Below are 21,081 nucleotides of genomic sequence, written 5' to 3'. Positions count from 1 at the left end.
TTTTAATGTTATAGATGAAATCAAACCTTTTTTTTTTTTGGAATCAGGAAAAGGGGTCGAATCCAAGTTGTCCATTTTGGAGGTTCGAATGTTATGTCATCATGCCATAAGCCTTTGACATTCCTAATTTTAAGTTTATTTATTTATTTATTTATAAGTATTTTTTTAACATTCTTAATATTTAAAAAAAAGTTAAAAAAATATATAACTTTATTAATACTCACTTTCTTAATTATTAAGTAAAATAAAAAATTAAAAAAAAATAATAATAAATAGATAATAATAGAATAGTAACTTTATCATTATTTGACTCTAAAATGTTTAGGAGTACACAAAAAAAAAATAATAATAATAATAATAAAAATAATAGTAATAATTATAAGAAAGAAAGACGTTGTTGCAAGGCCCGCGAGGGTGACGAGCCCATTTCGAAGCCCAGTAGGCCGCCGCCGCTATTTATTCCAAAATTTTAAACGTCAACTGGCCCGTGTAAAGTACATTTCTACCGTGCGCGGATATACCCCGCGCGCAAACCCGCAAATCATCGAATCCATCGCCAAGGTCTGTGAGAGAGCGTGTGTGTGGGAAGGAGCAGCTGCAGCACCGAAGCTCAGCAAGAGCCCCCCAGCCATGTCCTCCCACTCTCCAAATTCAACGCAGAACTGACCGACTGAAACATCCACTCAGAAGCCACAGTCCCACAAAAAATGTCCATCTCTCTCCAAAACCTCTTCACTAACTCGCCCTCTCGTTTCAGCCTCTACTTCACCGCCACCGGCACCACTTATCCTCCCAGGACCTATTCTCTCTCTTCCCCAATCAACTCTCGCTACCTTTCTATCCCACTACATTCCCAAAACCTAGCCCGCTTCTCCCAACGTTCTTATAATGTTATTTCCTTCATGACCCACCATACAACTCGTCTCAGGGTTTACGGATCCCAAGGCACCGTTCAGAGAAACGACGTCTTCGGAGGTCTCAATTTCGACTCGTTTCTTTCCATTGCCGAATTGCTCTGCCTCGTTTCGTCCGCGGCGATCTTTTCGATCGGTTTCGCTGCCAATCTGGCGTTTCTCTCGAGCTCGAAGAAGGCGGTTCTGGTGGATGTCGGGAACAGGGTTTCGGTGTGGGGGGTCGTGTTATTGGCGGGTGGGGTTGCGATCGGTTCGTGGATTCGGAGGCAGCAGTGGAGGCGGGTATCTAGGGAGAGAGTGACGGGTGGGAATGAGGTAAATTTGCTGGAGAGGGTTGAGAAATTGGAGGAGGACCTGCGTAGCTCCGCGACTATAATTCGGGTCTTATCGAGGCATCTTGAGAAGTTGGGGATAAGGTTTCGGGTCACGCGCAAGGCTCTCAAGGATCCCATTGCTGAGGTAACAGAAACATTCATGGATCCTCTTATATTGGTTAAAGTCTAGTGTAACAAAGAACTAGTGAAAGTCCCATTTATACTAATTTTCAAGGCAAGGTTATGATAGGTCCCGGTATTAAGATCAATGTGGATGAAAACAAATGATAGAAAAGAGATAATTCTCCACTTGGGTTGCGGAGGAAACCACACATTACTTATACTACAACCCCACATAACTGCCACATACAACACTACATAATTGCTATACACCTATTCAGTTGCCACGTATCTACATAGTCACACATATGGTAATATTTAACATAATAACTGCTATTCTACAAATAACTGTTGTACATGATCTTGGGCATGCAAATAACTGTTCTCTATTACACAATAGCTCCCATTCTCCATGTCCACACATTTCCGAAAGCTTTGGGGTCTATCAGGTTGTGGCGTAGGGGGCTAATTTTGATGGTGGGATCAAATGGTATCGCTGCTAGGAGCTATGCGGTTCATTGAAATGAAAAAGAAAAAGAAAAAGAAAACTAATTAAATGCAATTGCATAAGATCAGGAGAATTATATACTTACATGGAAAGAGATGTCAATGTTGTGAATAGCGTGAGAAAAACTTTAGAAGTTAAATTAGTAATGGATAAGAGTAAGCCAGAGATCGCAAAGAAAATATTGGAGAAAAAAGGGGGGAATAATCAATGATTAAGGACTTGTGCTCACTTCAAGTTTGACTAGTTTCGTATTATAGGAGAAGATATGTTAATCAGTTTGGATAGACTTTCTATGATTTTGCCTATACTTGTTCCAAATTTTATTTGTTGACTTGGTTCGAGCCTCTAAAATTGTTTTGGTCCTTTTGATATTAGAGATAAATTGTGGTTTTTTAAAACAAAAATATTAGAGATGAATAATGTGTGTAAATTGAGTTCAAACGTGGGGAGTATGTTAGCTCCTACTTTTTATTGGGGTACTGAAGAATTGCAGAATTATATTTGCAAACAATTGGGCATATGGTATAAGCTAACAATTTTCTTTTTGGCTTAGCTTAACTGCTTAAGTAGTTCATAATCAAGGTGAGTGGAATTTGTGATGTGAGCTAGTTTCTATTACTTTTGTTTTTGGATGAGCATGTAGATGAGTCTATTTATGATTGGAATCTTGTAGGGTTATGTTGGATTCTAGGAATTTCAAAAATATTTTTTAATAAGATAGATGCTTGGCATGCACTTTAAGGTAAAGGCAGTGGGCTATGAATGCATGAAAATAGATAAAGGAGAGTGTATATATGAGAATGTTGACAATAGGACTTACTGGTTGGCTTGTGTGGTTATATCCAATGGGGCTGTTTTCATGGACATAAAACTTTCCACTAGATCTGTAATACTGAAGGAAAGTCTAAATCACACCTAGGCTTTTTACTCCAAAATGAGAGAGTGAGAGAGAAATAGACAGGGAACGAGAGAGAGAATGAGGGCTTTGGTGAGGCAAACCTGTGCCGCTGCAAATTTAAGAAATTGCCCATAACAGGTGGCAATATAGTGAGAAATGGCTGAAACTGGGTGCAGAGGTCAGTTGTGGGAGTAGTGGCCATCCACATCACCACAGAGAGTGGTAAAAATGTTGCAGTTCGTGAGGAATGAGAAGAAGATTCAGGGGTTATAGGAAACACATTCTTCTTCTTCTTGTTGAACACTTTACTCACAAATCAGGCCTCAGCATAACATTTCCCATTTAGTTTTCTTTTAATTGTAATAATGATAGCCTATATATATTAGAGAGAGAGAGGGAGAGAGTATGTATTCTAGATCCCCTTTATCCTTGAGTATGGCAATGGTTATTTGAGACATTCCCTTACAGTATCTCGTTGTTGGACTCCATTTGATGCCAAGTCATGCCTACATAATATATTTGATACATTCTCCTCAACTTTTTTGCTTGTATCACAGGGAAACCCTTATTACTCATCTAACAGCTAACTATCACAATTAGGTCTTCTAAGGCACACGGATGACTTCTTGCTTATGGATATGCATTAGCTAAGACTACCTATTGGTGAATTCTTTCGCCTTAGCATCTCTGACTGATGTTAAAAGCAAATGCTTGTAGAATACTTCCTTGAAAAGTTGAAGTGGTGGCATGTGTAGGGGCTTGTCCAAGTTCTTGCTTCTAGTGGGTCCTTCTTGAGTCCACTGGCCTTTAACCTCTCTGGTCAGCTTGAATGTAGAGTACAACACCTTCTGCTCGTCAATGCATCAGAGGACTCATGTATTCTTTACTACAGTCCAATTAGTCTTCCCTTCAGAAGTATGGCATGCATACAGTAAAACTGCTCAATAGTGTACCCCTCAGCAGCTATTTGTAGATTCTGACCAGCTGAGTTCCATGCAATTTTCTCCGTAACTTTTTTTTGTAGGTAAAATAAAATTTTATTGATATGAAAGTAGGCGTAGCCCAAGTACACGGGATTTTTAATTTTAATTTAGTCCATTACTTACTTTACGATATCATCTAACACCTTAGAGCCATCCTGCCTACTCCAACCTGACTTTCAGCATCATATGGTTCATTCATGTTTAGAGGGTCATCCTAAAATAGTGAAAAATGTTCGGGGTCACAAGTCAAGACAAATAATACAGAAAACAATCATTCAATTACCATCATGTCCCATACTCCATTAAAAATCATCTCTCAAAAGTCTGGGATTATACTCTATAATGACTAATCAATATTACAATTAGAGTCCATTGGAATCATTTTAAGTTTCAAGAACTTGTCTCTCCCAAACAATCTTAAATCTCATTTATTACCCTCCTATTCTCAATTCTGGTTGTTGCAGGATCATTAGTTGAGACTTAAAAAGTGGAGTTGGTAATTAGCATGCAAGTATGAACGAACAATATTAGTCGAGATAAAAGTGGTCTTTGTTTCTTTAGTTACCACTGCTTGGAACTTCAGGCACTAGAATGTACATTTTCTGTCAACACTATTAACTATAAAATGGCGTGGCATATATTCTAGTGGGTGCCTGTAAGCTTAGAAGCATTATTGGAACCTCCAATAAGTTGTCATCTACTAGATGGTTGAATCAGATGATTTTAGTGCTTTTAGGGACAGGCAGTTCTAGCCTAGAAGGAGATGTGATTTTTTGTAAGTTGATGGTTAAACATGGATGGAGTTCAAAAAGACATCTATGCCCTTAGCATTTTGTATAAGGGCTGGCTTTTTGACAGGTTGACTTGGTTAGGATCCATTCTCATAAACCAGATATTGGTATGAGGAATTGTGTTTATTGATAAAATGTTATATATCACAATGTTTATTGGTAACTAATTCAATTTACCAGATTCTCATTGTTGACTTCTAACTCAACCCAATTCAATCATGCTTTAATCCCAACTCAACTCATCCCAAGTGTTTGTATAAATCTTAAAGACTGCAGCTTTGGCTCAAAAGAACTCAGAGGCCACTCGAGCATTAGCCATACAAGAGGACATTCTGGAAAAGGAGCTTGGTGAAATTCATAAAGTGCTGCTGGCTATGCAGGTATATTTAACAAAATTATAAAGTAACCCTAAGGACTGTAAGTTTTTTTAAGTGTAATGAGTTATTTTCCTCGAGATTTGATATCAAGATTGGTGGATTGTCAGCAAATTTCCATTTGCCTGTTTCCTTCTGTCCAAATTTTTATCTGTCTATATGGTGTTCCTCTTGATTCCAGGATCTTTTTTATTTATTTGTCTAGGTTGTTAATCAGTATCGGTGTTGGTGAGAACTATGGATTGGTGTCATAATAGGTGTTATTCATGACTTTAATTTTGAGGAGCCAAAATGCTTATATTCTGAGTTTAGCTTCGTGATTGAGTGTTATCTGTAGGAGCAGCAGCAAAAGCAACTTGAGCTGATTCTCGCCATTGGCAAGACTGGGAAGCTATTGGAAAGCAAACGGGAACAAAAACGAGAACAAGATACAATTAAAATATGCAATACGGTTGAAGAGGGGCTAAAACACAAGGAAACCCAACAAATTTAAGCTTTGGTACAAGTAGGGGAGAGATACAAGTTACCATTTTGAAGCAAAAAATGCTGGAGGAAGTTCTCTAATGTTGTTTGCAACATGACTCAAATGTCTAACCTATTTTTGTCTGGGGCAGTTGAACTTGCAGGTTACCATCAAAGCTATTTAATGGGTGCGAGGGAAAATTTCCTGGTCTTTTCAATCAACCATTTTGGAGGTCGAAGGAAAAACGACCAAGGAATAATAAAATGGGAAATGTACTTATTTCTTTGTTGACATGTCATTTTACTGAAATCCTGCTGGAGCTTATGCTTATGTATGTGACTTGGGGTTGTAACGTGAATATGCTCCATTTTCATGTATTTGAATATTGGGGGCAATGCTTGATCTCATTTGACCCCATCGTGAATTCATTCCATTTCTTTTCAACTGTCTTTGCCATTGAGTTCTTCCTATTATTTCCAAGATTCAGTATCCAATTACGTAAATGCAAGGGAAAAAAAAATATTTGCCAATGATATGTGGTCTTTGAATTACGCAGCGGTTACACAATTCACGATTGTAAATATCTTTTTTCAACTGGCTTAGAAATAAGAGGAGAGAAAAAAAACTTCCTACTATAGAATGATGTCATTTGTTAGTTATTTTTCGTGCGGATTTTTCCCCTTCCTTTTTTTTTGGAACCATTTTTTGTGTGGAGTCTGCGTAGTGAGAGCACTAGTAATGGCTTATTCATCTCTATCTGCATCTTTGAATTCGCATAATGTCTTTAAATTTATTTATATTAATTTATGCATCTCTAAATTTTTACATAGTTATGAATAGTATTTCTTCAAGTTTGAAGAAGTACTATTCACTCTCCAAATATTATTTTTAACGTTTTCCTCTCTCCTACCCATTGAAATCAACTTTGTAGAATTTGTAGTAAGATGATTTTGATATATGAAATTTGAATTAAGTTGATGATATAAATTTTTTTTTAGTACATATTAATATTTATTGATAAAATTAATAATATTTAGATATAAGAAATTAATATTTTTGAGCATATGATGTTAATTGTAAAATATATAAAAAATAATAATTTTAAGAAAAAAATAAAAATAAAAAATAATTTTATTATTATTTTGTTCAAATATGTATAATTTAATGTATGATTTTTTTTTTTATATGTAAAATTAATTTTTAAAATATGTGATTTTGAAGATACATATGAAAAAATCAATGCTAGGGCTCTATTTAGCCAAAAAAAAAAAAAAATGCAGTGATCTAAGAGGAAAAGAACGTTTGCCATTTCTAGCACGCACTTCGCACCCTCGCAGCGAGAGACTAGCGGCCATCAGTGAGCCAAAAACAAAAAAAGCAAAAATGGAAGAACTGAGGAAGCTAGAGCAAGTACAGAGGATGCTTCAGTTCATGGAGCTTCGTGGCGTTGCTATCCCATCCAATGGCGACTCTAATCGCTTCCTCGCCAATCTCATCCTTCTCATGGTAATCTCAATCACTCAAACCTTAGCAACATCTATGATCACCTACATTGAAAAGAATTAGATATGAATTTGTTCTTCTTCAAGCTTTTCATTTCGCTAATTCCATTGCCATTTCTTTTATTCTAATTTCGGTTTTTTCGTGAAAAGTTTACCCAAACTCTATTTGAGTAGGCAATTTTATTTAACTATTTTATGGGCGATGATGTTTAGCACAAGTCATTGGCCCCTCTACTGATATGGTTTTGTTCTTTGGAAAATATTAACATACTCTAAGATACAACCGTGCGGAGAGCTTGACTTGGACAAGAAGCGCAGTTTGGTCTCTGAACATATGTCAAAGGTGAGTGTTAAGTGGCCGATTCTAGTCTGATTTCATATATCTCAGTTCTCACCGTTGGGGTGCAATCGGTAATGCTTATGGTGTTACTTCTATATCAGATTTCAACTGCTTTTCTTGATGATGCATCGATCTGGCTTAGTCGGGAAGGCATAACAGAAGTTACAGAAGAAGTGAAAGACAAGGACAATCGTTGTTGTATGCCAGCTCGTTGCGCTTCTTTAGGTTTTTATATTACGGATACCCTTTTATTCGATGTGCTTCTTTAGGTTTTTATATTATGGATACCCTTTTATCTGAATGCTTTATTGGCTACGATGCGCATAGCTGACACTCATTTCTACAATCTTTGAGCGATGCATCGGAGGAGATAAAAGGGGAAAATAACTTTCAGAACTCTTTCAATCAGATGAACATGCGGTAGCATTATTCCTTCATTTAGTTCTTAGGAATGATGAAGCAAAAATATGATGCTATCCTCAACCATATAAGTTCATAGGTCAGCCAAATGGAGCCCATCATCCTGTGGCAGTCGGCAGTGCAAAAAAAAAAAAAAAACATTACATGTCTTTCAGCCCCCTTTCCTATTGCTGTGGGAAAATGAGTGAGCTTATCGACTAAAAAAACCTTATTGCTTGCCCTCCCTCCGCCGAAACCCAAAAGAAGAAAATTTGCAGGCTCTGTGCATGATCTGTTAATTGAACATGCTAACACAAATTTTGAGACTTTTTGACGTTGCAGTATCAGCTTAGATTTTTAAATGACTTTGGTAATTTTGAATGTTATAGTTCTATTATTTGCTTGTTTTCTGATGCCTTAAACTTTAAAGTCTTACATCTGTGTGAAAATTATCTTCCCATAACTTTGAAAATATTTTAATTAAATTTCAAAATTTCTTTGCAGGCCCTTGTCAAAATCTTGGCGATAATTCTTTGCAGCTTGACTATGACAGTCGGTTGCATGCTGGATCATTGGAAACTGATTTTGAAGACATGGCTTTGGTTGGGCTGGATGCGATGCAGCGAGCAAATTCTACTCTCGAGGATTTTGTAAGTAATTGTTCATTACTTCCCATTGGGCTAAGATGGTAGTTTGCAGTTTGCAGTTAAAGTTTCCATGGTGATCAGTTAGGCAAATGAGGAGATGCTTGCATATTGATCATTACCTTCATAATATGTTGGAGAATTGGAACTTTACCTCCAATGTACTTGGCTACGCCTACTGATATTAATAAAATTTTACTTATAAACCGAAGTATTGGAGAAAACATATCATCTTTCTTCTTCGTATCTTTAGTGGTCGAGTAATGCTAGATACAAACTCAAGGAATGCAAGCCATTTGAAAAAAGGTGGGACCCACCATTTAAAAAGTAGGTTTTTTTCAGGAATTTTTCACTCATGGCAAATTTGAAAAAAGCTTAAATGCTACCTTTATTGCTCTAGTCCCAAAAAAGGCTGAGGTACAAGATTTTAGACCGATTAGTCTTGTGTGCAGCGTGTATAAGATACTGTCAAAGGTTCTTGCTAATAGGATGAGCATGGTTATGGAGAAGATTATCTTTAAATCCCAAAATGCCTTTGTGAGGGGGAGACAAATCTTAGACTTGGTTCTTATTGCCAATGAATGCTTGGATAGCAGAATCAGGTTGGGAGTTTCAGGTCTTTTATGCAAACTAGATATGGAGAAGGCATACAATCATATTAATTGGGATTTCTTGATATATATGTTGAGTAGATGTGGTTTTGGGGAAAGATGGAGGAAGTGGATAAGGCATTGTGTGTCCACGGCTCGTTTCTCAGTCTTGGTAAATGGTGATCCTGTGGGCTTCTTTAATAGTTCGCGGGGATTACGATAAGGAGATCCATTATCACTTCTCTTATTTGTCCTAGTAATGGAGGCACTAAGTCGGATGGTGTCGGCGGTAGTAGGGGGAGGATTTTTTTTCAGGCCTTTCAGTGGGAGATTCACACTGCCCTACCATTATTTCTCACCTTTTGTTTGCAGATGATACCTTGCTGTTTTGTGAGGCAAATGCAGGACATATCCAATCTTTGAAGGCCATCCTACTTTGTTTTGAAGCTGTATCCGGGTTGAAGATTAATCTTGCCAAGACGGAGATGGCCGCAGTTGGAGATGTAAGCAATATTAGAGGGTTGGCTAGCATCTTGGGTTGTGTGATTTTTTCGTTGCCGTTGAAGTACCTTGGGCTTCCGTTGGGGGCTTCTTTCAAAGCTAAGTCTATTTGGGTGGGGCTACTAGAAAAATTTGAGCGTAGGTTGACCGGGTGGAAAAAGTTGTATTTATCAAAAGGGGGGCGGATTACACTTATTAAGAGTTCTACATACTACTTATCCTTATTTCCCCTTCCTGCTAGCATTGCAACTAAAATTGAAAAACTTTAACGTGATTTTTTATGGAGTGGAATAGGAGATGAGTTTAAGTTTCACTTAGTGGAATGGGACAAGGTTTGTTCTCCTTTGAGGGATGGTGGGTTGGGGGTTCGAAATGTGAGGGCTTTCAACAAGGCATTACTAGGTAAATGGTTGTGGCGTTATAACTATGAGAGGAGAGCTTTATGTAAATGGGTGACTAACACGAAGTATGGTAGTGAACGGGGGGGTTGGTGTTCTAAAGAGGACCAGGGGACATATGGAGTGGGGCTATGGAAGTACATACAAAAAGGTTGGTGCTCTTTCGCTAGTAATACTCGGTTGTGCTTGGGGGATGGTAGTAGGATTAGCTTTTGGAAGGATACGTGAGTGGGAAACACGGCTTTGATGAATGCTTATCCAACAATTTTTAGTCTTGCATAGGATAAGGAAGCCATGGTGGCTGATCTGCAGATAATTCATCAAGGTTCACAGGAGTGGAACATTAGTCTTACTTAGGAGGCACATGATTGGGAAGTGAATATTCTGGTGGATTTTTTTAACTTGTTGTATAACACTTCTATTGCTGCCACAACTGAAGATTTGATGGCATGGAGACCCTCTAGGAAAGAGAAATTCTCAGTACGCTCTTTCTATGACTCTATTACCATGCAACAAAGGCACAATTCCCCTTGGAAGAACATATGGAGGCGTAGAGCACCCACCAAGGCCGCATTCTTTGTCTGTACAACAGCTTTAGGGAAGATTTTGACCATTGATAATCTTAGAAGACGTGGCCTAATAATAACGGATTGGTGCTGTTTGTGTCGAAATAGCGGTGAAATGGCGGATCATTTACTTTTACATTTTGAGTTGGTTAGAGATATCTGGAATTATTTTTTCAGCAAAATGGGAATGGCATGGGTAATGCCGAGGATGGTGGTTGAACTATTAGCATGTTGGAGAGGGATCATTGGGACACCACAGATTGCAGCCGTATGGAAGATGACTCCTATTTGTATTTTTTGGTGTATTTGGCGTGAATAAAATGAGCGACTTTTTAAGGATCATGAACGTTCCTTCGAAGAGTTTCATAGGTTTTTCTGGAAGACTTTGTTTTTGTGGGCCATTGCCTTAAATTTGAATGGTCTTTAGCTTCCATGATTTCCTTGTAACTGTTTCTAGCTCCTAAGTAGGTGTATGCATCTATATACTTCTAGTGTACTTAGGCTATGCCTATCTTTATATCAATGAATTAACTTATTACCTATAAAAAAAAAAAAGTAGGTTTTTCAGGTGGGTCTCACTAATCATTTTCCTTAGTAATTTCATGGCACCTATTGGTGCAATGGTCAACTAACATAAAAAGCGACCTATCTGTGCAATTTTAATTTTCTCATTTCTTGTTTTCTATAAAATTTTATTTACATTTTTACTTATAAAAAAAATTACTTGTGTATTTTTAAGATGCCATTTGGAGGATGAATGGATCCATTCTATTTTCCATAAGATTTTAAAGAATCTGTTGTATACTTGATATCATTTAAATGAGTTCCTTTCATTTTGTTAATAGTTACACAACATAAAGGCATTTGATTGCTTTTCATATATTTTCTACTTTGTTATTCAGCTTCATATATTTTCCTTGTTATAATCTTATGATACTTCCAACTTTGTCTGAAATGTTTCCTAGAACTAAGTGTTCTGTTTCTTCGTTTGAGGGATGTGATCGTACTCCACCCCATATATATTTGCTCAGACACACAGCCAAGTTTTTAAATAGTTCATAATCTGTTGATTTTCCATGGTATATTCATTTTGTGAAACTTTTATTTCTGTATATAACTAGATCTTCTACAGCTGCATTCTTTCTTTCTTTCTTTCTTCACTGAATCAAGTACACAAGTGGAAATTGGTTGTAAAGGAAGTTAAAAGAAAATATAGTTATTATTCTTGGTTGGATTTATTTGTTCGTTATCGTTATTAATGTGGACTTGGAATGAGAAATATCGTGTTATATATGCCCTCTATCTCGATTCTTTTATTCAAATAAATAAGGTTATGCATATTGCTTACAGTGCAGATCTTATTTTATGTTTCACGAAATGGAGGTGAACAGGCTGCCGTCATTATTCAAGTATTTACCTGTGCTTTCATTCACAGAAAGTTTTATTTATCAGGTAAAGATCTGGAAGGAGTACTATGTTCAGTTATCTTTTTATTGAAGGGGAGATACATGAAATAAATAGTGAAATCATCTTATAACAATTTCAATTCGTATTGAATCTCAGTGTGATTTGTAGCATTCTGATAAGTTAGTCTTTCAAACCACATGTTGTCTTTGTTTTCTCCTTAACCTTCATTGTTTTGTTAATGCAGCTGGATAGTTTGAATGAGAAGATACTGCGTCAACCAACCAGTGGAGTCACTGTTTCCGAAAGAGGACACAAGGTGATAGTACAAATAATTCTTTGGGACCTCGCAACAAATATCTTCTTGCTTGCTAATCAACTTTCACTTGCCCATTTTAATTCCATTTTTTATTACAGCCTAGAAATGAGAGGTTGATTACTAAGTTCACAGATCCATTTAAAAGCAATCCATTCTGGCCACTCGTGGGTCTACTTGAACATCGTGGTCTTTTAACAGAGAGGTACAATTTCTTGCTTTCTTTCTGCATTATCATGTTCAGACAAATTAAGAACTGTAAAGTTTGACTTTGAGTAGGGCTATGCCTATTTCTGTCAATAAATTTTGTTTACTGATAAAAAAAAAAAAAAAAAGTTTCAGTTGAATTATTTGTTTCAATTTTTGCCTGTGGGGTTAGGATTAGAGAAGAATTTAGGTGTGGAGAAGAATATTGGGCGCTAGAAAGAAAGCTCTGTTGTGCACTCATGAGCAAAGCGGAGGTATGTGTATCATCATCAACGTTTTTGCCTATATTAACATGGTCAGGCATTATGTTATAAAAAAAAATACATAGTCATTATGGCTTATTATTATTGACATACCATGTTGTATTTGTATTCTTTCTGTATATGTGTTTGGTAATTCAGACACATTTTAGTGACAATGAAGTTTCTATGTTCGGTAAATAACTTGGCTCCATATTTAGTTTATAAAGTCCCCAAGTTACTCATTGTTGAGTTTATTCTTGCACAACCCAATAAAGTTGTGTAGCATCAGCAATTGTTGACCAGCAATGGCCATCAGGAAATCTTTCTCAGAATACTGTTCTTATTCTTGCTGGAACCAATAAAGTTGTGTAGCATCAGCAATGACTACATCAGGAAATTTAGTCTCTTTCAGAATACTGTTCTTATTACCAGTTAATTTCATAAGATGTGCATGCCATACTTGAGAAGTTTGCAGGTTACGGATAGGAGAAAACAAGGCATTTTGAGAAGGAAATTGTTGGACTTGTAAGAAAGAATTATATAAGAAAGAATTACTTATATAAAAAGGTTATTAAAATATTAAAATAATGTAATAGAGTCTTACATTTCAAAAGAGAAGAGGGGGGGAGGAGTTAGTGAAAGAAGGTAATCATTTTTTTATAGCTAAATAATATTTTATTCATTGAAGAAAATAGGCATAGCCTAAGTTATATGTAGGCAGGTAAGATTATATATATAGTGGAGTTTTTTTGATAAGTTATATATATTGGAATTGATAAAAATATTTCCTTATTACTAGTGAGCAGATGGTAGGAGCGTATGTTTCCAGGAAAGATTTAAATTGCTTACTATTTCTTAAGTTCAATCAAGTAGTAAATTCCAAACTCAAACTTAGCAATGTTTCAATTTATTACTGAAGCATACAGATTAAAAGGCATTAGTTTGGGACACTCAAAAAGGAACAGAAAGATTGCTACTCGTATTTACTTTATCAATCTGGATAAGATATGCCTTATGCTTGAGAACATGTACCAATGATTTCACAGAATGGAGAAATTAAAATGGTTAATAATTTGAGGAATTTGTGACTGGTGAATTGAGATATCTCATGAAATAACAGAAATATGGTTTCAAATATGTATTTCCATCAGTGACATTGGGAACCATTTCATCTAACGGAATGGATGATTATATTTGAGTAGATAAATTCCTTATATAGTGTGTACCAATTTTACCGTGTGGGTTTGCTATAGTTAAGTTTGTTACTGGGAATGGACGGAAACTGTTTTAATTTCTCCTTATATATATTATCACTTATTGTAAGATACTTATGGTATACTAGTTCACGCATATTGATATTGATATATTTTTACTTATTAAAAAAAAAGGGTATACTAGTTCTAAAATTCATAACCCATGGAAAATATTTTGTATAATTCTCTGTGATTTAAAGGTATAATATTGCAATGAAGCATAGGCACAACCAAAATTTTCTTACATTTTGATGGAATTTTTGCCACTCAGATATCTGTTGAAGATGTGATGAGGGCAATTCATTTAAAGTCCTTTGATTATCGGGTTCTAAATCTTCTACTATATCATTTGAGAGGAGAAAAGGTAAATTCCTGTTAGCTTGTTCTTAAATTTCACTGATTAAAAAAAGCTTGTTCATATGTTTCTGCTTTTGTTAACTTTTATGAACCAAGTTGTCGTACTTTTTCTCCTTCCTGAGATGTACAGAGCACTTTGTTTAAACTTACATTCTTAAATTAGATAAGGCATCAACAATATAATGTCAGGATAAAATTCCATTGAATTTTTTTGGAGGGGTTCTTTCTTTTCTTTTTTTCTCAGTCTTTTAGAGGTTAAATTGGCAATGACATAATGTCATATAATAACCAAGTTTTCTCAGGTCTTGTCAGATCAATGTCTGGAATTTTTGTCTTACAATTTCTCAAAATGCTCTCAAGTAACGTGGTTACACTCCATTCTTACCATTTTTTGCCCAAAATCATACGAAAAACTCTGAATTTAAGTGGAGCATTATCCTCTAATTGTTATGGTCTAACATGGTGATGCAGTTACTGTACTTTTGACTTGATTGTTCTCCAATTCTTTGGAGCAAGCATATTTCGTTAGGTTAAATTGTGTTTTCTTTGAAGCTGTTGTGAAGGTCAATGATGTGCATATGGAATTTCTCTCTGTCTCAGAATTCCTTGTGGAAGTGTCCGATGATCTGTAAGTACTTCTCTTTTTGTCCCATTCCATGCATTAGTTCCACATGGAAAGTTTTAGTGTTCAATGTTTCACATTATTATTGGTATCAACTTTTTCTCTTTTCGAAATGATCTGTATTTCCGAGTCAAAGAACATTCACTGCTTGAGATTTTGGAATCTGTGCATGACTACAAGCGTACATGTGGATCTGCACTTGTTTTCAATCTGAGGTTGCAAAGTAATGCAGACTACTCAAAATGATTTACTGCTTTTTAACAAATTGCTCATTTTATATATTTTCATTGAGATGACTAATGCTATTATTTTTTTCAATTTTGAAATTAATGTGGCAAGCACGATGCTTATTTTATTCGTACTGAGTGGACAACAAAATGTGTAGGTTTGACTATGAGGTGAGGTCATTTATCCTCGTCATGGTTTCCTACTACTACCTGTCTCATTCTAATTAATCCAACTCTTACTGAATAAAGTATGGAATTCCATGCAGGATGATGTAATAGAGAATAGCTTTAATGTTTTGCGCATGTTTGTCAGAATATATGGAGCTTCAAAGGCCCCAGTTATGTTGGTGAGTAGGCCTGGCAGTTCGTGTAGGTACTTTATTGCCAAATGGAGCACTGAATCTTTGGTTTTCCATAAATCACTTTAAAGATTTCCAAAGTAAACCACTTATAAAAAAAAAAAAAAAAGATTTCCAAAGTAAACCCCAAGGGGTTGGCCCAAGTGGTAAAGGTTTTGGTCTTGGGGTATCACTTCCTTCAAGGTCTAAGGTTTAACATCTCATGGGTGCAAACAATCATTTGGGGTCACATCCCCTGGTGAAAAGCCAGTGATTTAACCAGTTCCGTGCAGGGAAACTTTCGAGGGTGTGGTGCACGGGACCGAGGTTTACTCTGCAGGGGTGGGTCTGAAGGGCCTTGCCTTGGAGAGGTTCCTCGACATAAAAAAAAAAAAAAAGAAAGAAAAAAGATTTCCAAAGTAATTATGAAGCTTACAGTACATTGTATTATTTGTCAATCCTCAGCCATGCTTAGTTGTTTTTAAAAGCAATCAGTATGTTTGGGTTTTCTTGTTTCTGAGCAATAAACTACTACTCTTCCTAGTAAAAGATGCAGTTTACTCATGTTATATAGACACACACACATGATATGCATACATACATGCATACATATATATGTGTTGTGTGTGTGTGTGTGTGTAAACCCAACTCCAGAGGTTTTTTGGATCCCTGAATTACATCTCAGAATTCTATCAAGGCCTCAGGAAAAAAGTGCAAACCTTTGTTCGACAGGCTTACAAGTAATCCCCCACCATGGACACAGGAACATACTTCCCTGATCTAAGAAATGAAAAAGTACATCAAGACATTGCCATCTTGGCATTCCTTCGACAGATTCTTTCAAAATCATAGAAAATACATATATTGCTGACTATTTATGAATTTTCTGTTCTTATTCTGTTGTAATTCTTTTTTATAAATAAGTAAAACTCAGTATCCCTGCTATATTAAGTCTATGACCCAATCATCCAGCCTATTTTTTTAACTCTTAAATGAGAATTGCTTGGACTGATTAGATAATGTAGTTTTGTCCTTTAGGTGTAGAAACCCTTTATTAGTAGTCTCAATGACTTCACTAGAAGGATTCTTCCAAGTGCATTCATGTTTTAACTCTTAAACACAGTGATATTTATAGCCAACTTTCAACTTTTTCTCTGCCCAGGCAAAATACATTACTGAGGCTGAGCAGAAGTATGACTGTTTACTGAAAACCTTGGATCCCCAACTATCCTCGAATTACCAGAAAAGATGCGAAGAAGCCACCAAAGAAGGTAATTTGCTATTCTGAAGGCTTTGATAGTATGAAATTGACCATTTTCTTCTGTGAACATAATTTCTCCACAACTTGAAAATTTTCAGGTGGAAAGATATCTGGACATCGGCTTGGAGCGTGGAGCATACCACCTGTGATCGTAGATGAGGAATTATATCGATCCAACTTTGCAAAATTCTAAATGAACAAAGGTACTGGGGTTTACATTAGCCGAATGAAGTGGGTTGAAACTTATAGACTTTTATAATCTGATTGATGCTGCATACTTTTTAAAATCTTCTGTATTCATGTTTTATTCTCTCTTATTTTTACTGAGTCTGAGGTTAGAGGCATGCCTTGTACATTCAATTTGCAAACATGAAGTACATCAACCATGATTTCATTTTATTGTTAAATGAAAATTATTCCTATAAAGCCACATCACCCTTCCAATTGTATTATTATTATATGATTCTTATATGAAGAATCTAATAATAATATATGCAATTAAGTTAAGCTTATTGAATGAACAATTATACATCTAATTCAATCAATATTTTTTTTAATCTAAAACTACAATCATTAAATGGGAAATAATATATTTAACCCGGTTACTAATTATTGTTTAAAGTTAGTAATCTTTTAGTATTCAAAACATGTTCCTTTTAAAGAAAAAAATGAACACGAGAAAGAGTATAGAGATATGGCCAGCTTCATTATGTGATAATATTGAAGAAAAAAAATGAGTTTATAAAGATGTGTTGTGTTCCTCTCTCCTTTTTTTTTTTTTTAGACCGGCAGAGGGTATAAAATAAGGGAAATAATATTTGCAGTTGTGAGTGTGCAAGCGTCGTGCGGTCGCTTTAAAAAAAGTAAATAAATATAGGGTCCATATAAAAAGAAATTAATTTTTTAATAATAGATCTTACTCTTTTTTAAAAAAATTGTATGGCATTTACGCATTTCACGACTGTACCTAGCATTACTCATAAAATAAATCTAATATGTTTTACAACCCAACATGAAGTGAATTTCTGAAGTTGGGTCCATGTGAATATCTAAACAGCAAATGTTTAGACAATTGGAATATCTCATAATTTTGTCAATAATAGTAAAATGATTTGAGTAAAAATGTTTTATTAGATTTTGGAAAATAAGTGAAGAATTTTAATAAAAATATTATAAAACTAAAAAAATTTTAAATATTATTTTTATTTTGAAGTTTGTAAAAGTATTGATTTTTGTATTTTATTTAGAAATTTGTGAAATTTGCATTGATTTTTGTGTTTGAATGATTATTAGATATTGATTAGATAAAAAAGTTAAAAATTTGAAATTAAAAAATATTTTTAATTTGAGTGACGTTTGTGAATAAGATAACGAGAGGTTTTTATATTTTTAAAAATTCTCATAATATTCAAACATGTCCTAAAGGAGCAGGACGAGTAAAATGATTGTAAAGTGTGGATGCTTGGCTCTCGAACTCCTTTTTGGGGTAGGTTTGGAGGGTGAGATGAGAATTTTGTGTTTTGTTTTGAAGTTTAAAATATTAAGTTTTAATATTATTATTGTTTTGGGATTTGAAAAATGTGTATTGGGGTTTGAAAAAGTTGAATTGTTTATTATATTTTGCATGGAAATTTGAAAAATGTGTAATGATGATATGAGATGAGATGAGAATTTTGTGTTTTGATTTTGGCCCCAAACCTTAAAGAGTTTTTTTGTGACTCGTTCAAGAAGTTTTTTTTTTTTTTCTTCCTTTTATTTAGCTGCAAAAATTTCAACAAAGTTGATGCCGATGTTTGTGCGTAGTGTGGTCCATTTCTTCAACTCATCATTACAACTTTTTCAAATCTCAATACAAAATATAATAAACAATTCAACTTTTTCAAATCTCAAAATAATAATAATAATAATAAATAATATTCTAACAATATTTTATCAACTCAACTCAACTCAACTCAACTCACTTCAACATCCAAACGCAACCTCAGTCTCCGAACTCACCAAATATAGTTAGGTAATTAGGCTTGGCTCCACTTCCCAACGACATGGGCATCGTTAAAACAGGTGGCTGCCTTAGGAAAGCATATTCAATGAAGGGAAGGAGTTCATATTTTGTTATTGATTTGTCGTAACTATGAACAATTAACTTACACCACCAGGCAAAAGTTAGGAGATTGTTTTTCTCTCCCTTATCCGAGATCATAGGTTTGAAACGGTTTGTCTTAATAAAATTTGTGAACCAAAGTTTTGAAAGCCTTTGCATGCTGACACTTTGGTAGGATTGCAATGACAGGTTGCTCCACTCGTGATTAGTAGCTAAGGCTTAAACTAAACATGCAGCAGCGAGTGAGGGCTCTTATGGTCACGTCCAAATGGGAAAGTTACATTGGCTGTCCCTCCCCACTCTTTGAGAAAAAAAGTACAATTAACTTACAAAATATCCATCTATGTTGGTGGACACTCCATTTTCCCATAGTTTGAGAAATTTTTTTAAAAATTATATTTTCAGACTGGGGTGTAATGTAATGTAAATGAAGTGTTCTACACAGTGACTTAACAACATAATAACTCAAAAAAAGGTTGTATCTCGTAATCTATCTGTGCCTATAATGATTAATGATTTTTTTTTATCATTTTTGGGTTAATTTTCGTGAATTGCGATCTTGGTTTCACTCACTCCCATGACTTTTGACAAATTTACAATATCTTTTTAAGAATACAAACACCGAAACAAGAATTATAAAATGAAACCTCTCTGATTCGATAAATATAAGTGAAGGGAATATTTGGGTCTTCTGGATACCAAGCCCATAAGCAGGTCCAACTTGCTATGTTGACCTATAGGGCCCGTGGTCCAAAAGCCCACGGGAGCATCAGCTTGGCGAGTCACATCATTTGCGAGGGGATAACACATCAAGATGAAGGCAATTGTCTTGAGATAGACAACCCTTATAAATCAGAGCAGTTATCTCCTCATCCTTGGTTAAGGGATAATTAGAGATGAATACATGGAACGGATGGTTATTTACTTCTTGGACATGCTCCTGTGCATCTCTATAACTGGTACACGAAGGTAACAAAGACTCTTCTAAGTGCTATTAAGATATGAGAAAATCTTCTCATCAGCCACTATTTATCCTCCACACCCCACACCCCACACCCCATACCCTATGTGGCAAACCTGGTTCACTAACAAGTAAACTGGTTCCTTCTCTCTCGCCTGAACACGTCATCTCCTCTCCTCCCTCTTCCATGGCAAATCAAGCTCCCATCTTTTCTGCGAATTAAGCTCCCCTCTACAAAATAAAAAAGAGTTTAAATTGCAATTACCAGTTATGGCCAAGAACAAAGAGAGCCTAAAGCATAGTCCCCATGAGCAGTCCAATACAGAGGCCAAACAAACCAATTGTTAAAACATGCTGCAGCCAACACAAAAGCCACCGCAACATCCCTCGCCACATAGCTCATGGATCTCCATGAGTCTTTCACCCAACAATGCTTCGAAATGGCAGCTCTAGTGTTAGCCAACTTGAACGATGGTGACGTGCTGAGGTTAAACTTCGATTTTTTTTCTTCTTCTTTGAGCCCATTAGTGCCATTGATTCATTGTTCCCACTCTTTGTCTCCTTCGACAGAAGCAACTCTCAGTGGGACACTCACTTTTAGCCCCCAGTTTCTCACTCTAAAACACCCAGTTAAAATCATTGTAGAAGGAAATTTGAGATCTGTCTCAATTTTGTTCTAATGCAAAAATCTATCTTTGAGGGCTTGCACGAGACAGGTCTGGTTCTGGGTCTGACAAAAATTTGAGGAAGAGGCTTTTAAATGCGAAAATGGTATTCCAAACACTCGTTTCAGGAGAAGAACAAAATAATAATAATAATAATAATAATAATAATCCACATCAGGTGTGGGGTGTGAATAATAAACAGTGGCAAATTCATAAAAAATTCTTCATAAGAAACTCTTCTCATTAGTCCATGTTCATCCTCCACACCTCACACCCTATATGGCAAATCGGGTTTACTAACAAGTGAACTGGTTCCAACTCTCTGGCCTGAACACGCCATCTCCTCTCCTCCTCTATTCTCTAGCAGATCAAGCTTTCCCTCTTCTCTGCGACTCAAGCTCCCCTCTTCTCAACGAATCAAACTCCCATCTACAAAATCAAAAAGAGTTTAAATTGCGATTACCAGTCAGGGCCAAGAACAAAGAGAGACCAAAACATAGTCCCCTGAGCAGCCCAATACAGAGGCCAAACAAACCAATTGTTAAAATAAGCCGCAGCTAACCCCAAAACCACCGCAACATTGCTCACCACATAGCTCATTGACCTCCATAGGTTTTTCACCCAACAATGCTTCGGAATGACGACTTTAAGGTTAGCAACCTTGAACAGTGGCAGCTCGCTGGGGTTGAACTCTGGCTGTTGTTCTTCTTCTTTGAGCCCATTAACTCTATTGATTCGTTGTTCTTGCTCTTTGTCTCCTTCGACAAGAGAAATCCTCAGTGGGCCACTCACTTTTAGCCCCCCAATTTCTCTTTCTAAAAC

General features: G+C 35.9%; 2 protein-coding genes across 7 annotated transcripts; both read left to right on the top strand.

Annotated features, from left to right (window-relative positions):
* The first annotated feature begins 487 nt into the window (after positions 1-487).
* On the top strand, positions 488-5,809 carry LOC109014559. The gene is made up of 3 exons (XM_018997073.2): positions 488-1,373; positions 4,798-4,908; positions 5,240-5,809. The coding sequence occupies exons 1-3, from the start codon at positions 708-710 to the stop codon at positions 5,393-5,395; spliced, it is 933 nt and encodes a 310-aa protein (XP_018852618.1). The 5' UTR covers positions 488-707; the 3' UTR covers positions 5,396-5,809.
* An 835-nt stretch (positions 5,810-6,644) lies between these two features.
* LOC109014557 lies at positions 6,645-16,954 on the top strand. Of its 6 annotated transcripts, none has more exons than XR_001999738.2 (14): positions 6,645-6,871; positions 7,145-7,210; positions 7,309-7,432; positions 8,111-8,256; positions 11,656-11,757; positions 11,957-12,028; positions 12,127-12,230; positions 12,405-12,486; positions 13,999-14,091; positions 14,648-14,712; positions 15,092-15,104; positions 15,200-15,306; positions 16,434-16,542; positions 16,631-16,744. XR_001999738.2 is itself a non-coding variant. In XM_018997070.2 (14 exons), exons 1-14 carry the CDS (start codon positions 6,749-6,751, stop codon positions 16,723-16,725), a joined length of 1,248 nt encoding a protein of 415 aa, XP_018852615.2. In that variant the 5' UTR covers positions 6,647-6,748; the 3' UTR covers positions 16,726-16,954. The 6 variants fall into 6 exon arrangements, 4 of the variants coding, with proteins under 4 accessions (XP_018852615.2, XP_018852617.2, XP_035545206.1 ...); XM_018997070.2 differs by having other exon boundaries at positions 6,647-6,871; positions 7,309-7,405; positions 15,200-15,280; positions 16,631-16,954; XM_018997072.2 differs by having other exon boundaries at positions 6,647-6,871; positions 11,689-11,757; positions 15,200-15,280; positions 16,631-16,954.
* The last annotated feature ends 4,127 nt before the right edge of the window (positions 16,955-21,081 follow it).

The sequence above is a fragment of the Juglans regia genome, chromosome 1 (assembly GCF_001411555.2).
Source record: "Juglans regia cultivar Chandler chromosome 1, Walnut 2.0, whole genome shotgun sequence".
Lineage (NCBI taxonomy): Eukaryota > Viridiplantae > Streptophyta > Magnoliopsida > Fagales > Juglandaceae > Juglans > Juglans regia.
Note: the sequence above shows the minus strand (reverse complement) of the source record. Positions and strands in the feature narration are given on the sequence as shown.

Coding starts and splice junctions, on each gene's coding strand:
- LOC109014559 (XM_018997073.2), top strand. CDS start 708: ATGTCCATCTCTCTCCAAAACCTCTTCACTAACTCGCCCTCTCGTTTC. Junction 1,374..4,797: donor TCAAGGATCCCATTGCTGAG/GTAACAGAAACA, acceptor TAAATCTTAAAG/ACTGCAGCTTTGGCTCAAAA. Junction 4,909..5,239: donor AAGTGCTGCTGGCTATGCAG/GTATATTTAACA, acceptor TGTTATCTGTAG/GAGCAGCAGCAAAAGCAACT.
- LOC109014557 (XM_018997067.2), top strand. CDS start 6,749: ATGGAAGAACTGAGGAAGCTAGAGCAAGTACAGAGGATGCTTCAGTTC. Junction 6,872..7,144: donor CCAATCTCATCCTTCTCATG/GTAATCTCAATC, acceptor ACATACTCTAAG/ATACAACCGTGCGGAGAGCT. Junction 12,487..13,998: donor CACTCATGAGCAAAGCGGAG/GTATGTGTATCA, acceptor TTTGCCACTCAG/ATATCTGTTGAAGATGTGAT.